Genomic DNA, 3,959 nt, shown 5'->3' with positions numbered 1-3,959 from the left:
TGACTAACGGCCTAACCTTATGTTTTCTTGCAATTTAAAATGTCATGTGTCCTATTTTCATTTTTCACATATATTACTGAATTTAAAAATTAAACCGACCCATTTCTTAAATCCAATCCACGTGGCCTATTATGTTTTCTTGTAACAAAATATATGCTCCTGAAACAGATTTTGTTTAATTAATTTTGTCAGACGTATAAGCTTCAAACGGAGTTCTTGCAAACACGTCATTATGAATTTATAGGAGATCCATCCATGTTGAACAACACTAATTTTATTGGAGATGTGTTTGAGTTTGTGGCTTCACCAAGCAATCCAATTGGGGATTTGGTAAGTCCAGTTCTAGTAGGCCCAAATGTGAAGATCATTTCAGATAGGGTCTATTATTGGCCTCAGTACACAGCAATTCCAGTTCCTGCTAATGATGATCTCATGATTTTCTCCTTCAGTAAGCTAACTGGTCATGCTGGAAGCAGACTTGGGTAATATACCAACATTTAATCTAAATTCCTTTTGTATGAAATAAATATATATAGAGAATACAATAGAATTAAATCTACAAATAATCCACACATATTTGCGTCAATATTGGATGTGTTAAGGCATTCATATATATCACAATGAGGGAAGCCGGAAAAAAAAAGGAAAAAGAAAAACAATTTTTTTTCATGCTGAGTTTCGAAATTCAAGAAAATCGGTCAAATGCATATTTAATGTAGATTTACGAAATTTTAAGAAATTATACTTGCCTCTTTTTAACAAAGAGTACAAATCTTTATATTATAATACTTTTCATGTAGTTTAATCTTTGCTCATTTTCCATGTAAAAGCATAAATTTTTATTCCAAATTATGTTTAATCAAAATTTAGTTTGATTTTGGGAAAATCAGGCTAAGAATATATTTATGCATATCAGACTAGAACTAAACTAAAATTATTTGAGCTAGGGTCAACATTTTCCCCCCTCATATCATTGTTGAGTGTTGTAGGTGGGCAATTGTGAAGGACATTAATGTGTACAATAGAATGGTGCAATATATTAATCGGGCTGATGTGGAGATGTCTAAGGACACCTTATTGAGAGCTTTAACTATTCTCAAAGTAGTTGAAGAAGGAGATGGCAAGAAATTCTTCAATTTTGCACGTAAAGTCTTGAGGTATCGGTGGGAAAAACTAAGTCACATCTTCTCCTTTTCTAAACGTTTCAGCCTCCAAAACCTTTCAACTCGGTACTGCTCATATCTTGGAGGAGATAGGGAACCATCTCCAGGTAATATATAATTCTTCTTCTTAATTATTCCTCTACTACTTCAAGTTATTTAGTCTTAATTTATGCCGCACAGGTAGAATTTTGAGACTCAAACTTTAAGTTTTGATCGTAAATTTCGGACATAGAAGCTTTAAGTTTTTTGAAATAAAATTTATATATTTGAGAACTACGTAAAAGATACTATAAATCACAATAAATAACAACTTAAAATATTTAAAAGACATATAAAAGTTCGATTAATGAAAAAACTTGGTTGACTCTTAAAATCTGAAAGGTGCCACATAAATTGGGACGAAGGCAGTATTACTCATACTTCTATCACCTAGCACTATCGTTCCATCCGCTATCGGTTATAATCTTCAATTATCACAAACTATCATGTGATCCAAGAAAGGATAAGGGCTTTCCATCGCTATTTGGTCGTGTTGTGTTATGACGTAACGTGCAATCGTCCCAATGTAGCAAGAATCTTGTGTATATTACAAGGTAAAAGAGCAAAAAGTGTTCTTCAACTATGGGAAATATAACAATTATGTCATGCCATCCGTTTGAATTTGATTTTAAATATGTCTTTCTCGTTGTGGAATGACTCAGATTTGCTTCTCAACTATGGGAAGCAGAATGAGTTTTCCCTCCATTTGAATTTTGTCCCAAATATACCCTTATCTTTGAAGAACTTGCTCAAATTTGCCTCTCCAAACCACCAGAATTCATTTTTTTTAATCAACAAGCTAAATTTTAGATTTAATGAGCCACGGAGGTATCGCATGCACATTTAATTATCATGGTTAAGATTATCTCAGTCAATTAAGAGGTCTCTAGATATGTTGTATATATATATTGTACTTCTTTAGTATTGAACAAACTATACTCAATATGAATTGGGCCCCAAATCTCACTAAAATTTTTTAAGTAACATGCCATTAGCCATATATAGTCCAGATGTGAACTTTCTTTCAGTGATTCACGGTGGCGCACGGAGACACCCTCTGCTCTGTGTGCATCCATCACAATTTATTTGATACTCTTTCTTTTTAGTCAGTATCGAAAAGAACGATATCGTTCTATATTTATTAACAATTTAACTTTAGATTTCTCATTTTAGCCTTAATGAGCTGGTTTATAGCAACACAAATATCTATAACTTATTTTAGATTACAAGTTCTAAAAGTCTTCTTATATTTCTTAAACTCAGTGCCCAGTCAAACACCTTCACATATATTGGGACGAAGAAATCTTTTCTTATTCTAGAAGAGTAATATATATATAAATGATAGACTGTAGAAATAAATACTATTAGATTGACAGACTTACTATCACTACAATTCCACAGAAAACTTACTCAATTACAAGTAGAATTACAACATGCTGACACAACCTGTGCAAATCTTGCATATGCCACAGAGTGCGTGTGTTTATATTTTGTTGTTCTAACAGAGGAATGGGTGTTGGTTGCAGTTTTTGCATGGGTGCATTGTAAGAGGGAAGCAGATAAGAACTGCTCAGAAGTCTTCGCAGAAGCAAAAATCATAAGTCGTCCAGGCAGCAGATTCTTTGCAGAAAATGATCATGTTCGGCTTAACCTGGCGACGCGTCAGGATGATTTTGATATGTTGGTTCCGAGATTGAAACAATTGATTTCTCAAGAGGTATGACGGTACTGCACAAGCAATGTCATCAAGTTTTTATTAGAGGATTATAGTATACATATGTTCCTCGAAATTTCATCATGTAAATGTCGATATGATTTTAAATGTCACGTAAAGCCTTCCTAGACTTCAAATTTTCAACTAATAAGAATGTGCTTTACAAGTATACAAATCCATGCAACCTTCATGCGTTTGATTTTATTTATATCCAACGAAACTATAAATATTTCGTAATTCATAGGATCGTGAATCTTATTCTAGTGTCATAAGTCCATTCAACTTCTCCGAATAATTTTTTCACAACATAAAAAATAAAAATAATAAATACAGATATAGCTATAAAGAAAAGCTTAACATAGAGAAGTAATTTTCTTATTTACTTTTGCCATGATCCAAATCTGACACTTAGATTTCGACAGGACACCTGGTGAGCTACTACGTACTCGTAAGGCGAACCCTCTAAGCTAAGATATGCAATAATTAGGAAATGAAGATGAATAAAGTCTCAAACTTTCTCAATATAGATAAAAGTGTAGAAGTCAACATAAAACATAAGTTAGCCCGTATACAACCAAAGTGACCAAGTCATGGAGCTACTAATATCTGAAATACAAAATACGAGATGCAGCTAGGTAATAAAAATACTAAGTCTACTAAAGGAGAAGTACTTGCTATGATCTAATGGTGGCTCACCTCAACTGATAAAAGCTGGAATCATTGATTGGTTGTTATTACCCCTTCACACACACATAACAGCAAGATCATCGATTCGCCCTCTTAGCTTACCTCGGGGGTAAGTCTTTAAAAATCGTTGGTCATGCACACATGTATAAATAAATCAAAACATGTATAATTATGACATACAAGTAAAGAAACTAAACAGAATAGGTACATATAACAAGTGTAAACACAACATGATATATAAGTATAACAAACATGCTATGAGGCATAGGTTTCCTTTCTGACCTGTCTCACGCGATGCACCAACTCATGTCTTACCCCTCTTTGGAGCATAGTTGACTGTCGATTTGAATTTTGCA

The 3,959-nt window shown here is 33.3% G+C and overlaps 1 protein-coding gene across 1 annotated transcript; it reads left to right on the top strand.

The window, feature by feature from the left end:
- Positions 1-255: 255 nt before the first annotated feature.
- LOC132045443 (tryptophan aminotransferase-related protein 3-like) lies at positions 256-3,052 on the top strand. Its single transcript, XM_059436021.1, has 3 exons — positions 256-482; positions 990-1,270; positions 2,729-3,052. The coding sequence occupies exons 1-3, from the start codon at positions 256-258 to the stop codon at positions 2,923-2,925; spliced, it is 705 nt and encodes a 234-aa protein (XP_059292004.1). The 3' UTR covers positions 2,926-3,052.
- Positions 3,053-3,959: the final 907 nt, after the last annotated feature.

The sequence above is a fragment of the Lycium ferocissimum genome, unplaced genomic scaffold (assembly GCF_029784015.1).
Source record: "Lycium ferocissimum isolate CSIRO_LF1 unplaced genomic scaffold, AGI_CSIRO_Lferr_CH_V1 ctg67, whole genome shotgun sequence".
Classification (NCBI taxonomy): Eukaryota; Viridiplantae; Streptophyta; class Magnoliopsida; order Solanales; family Solanaceae; genus Lycium; species Lycium ferocissimum.
This window is presented reverse-complemented; position numbering and strand designations above follow the sequence as displayed.

What these genes read in the sequence shown, in the direction of transcription:
- LOC132045443 (XM_059436021.1), top strand. Translation starts at nt 256, where the DNA reads ATGTTGAACAACACTAATTTTATTGGAGATGTGTTTGAGTTTGTGGCT. An exon ending in CATGCTGGAAGCAGACTTGG is followed by an intron (nt 483 to 989) that starts GTAATATACCAA and finishes TGAGTGTTGTAG; the next exon opens with GTGGGCAATTGTGAAGGACA. An exon ending in AGATAGGGAACCATCTCCAG is followed by an intron (nt 1,271 to 2,728) that starts GTAATATATAAT and finishes TGTTGGTTGCAG; the next exon opens with TTTTTGCATGGGTGCATTGT.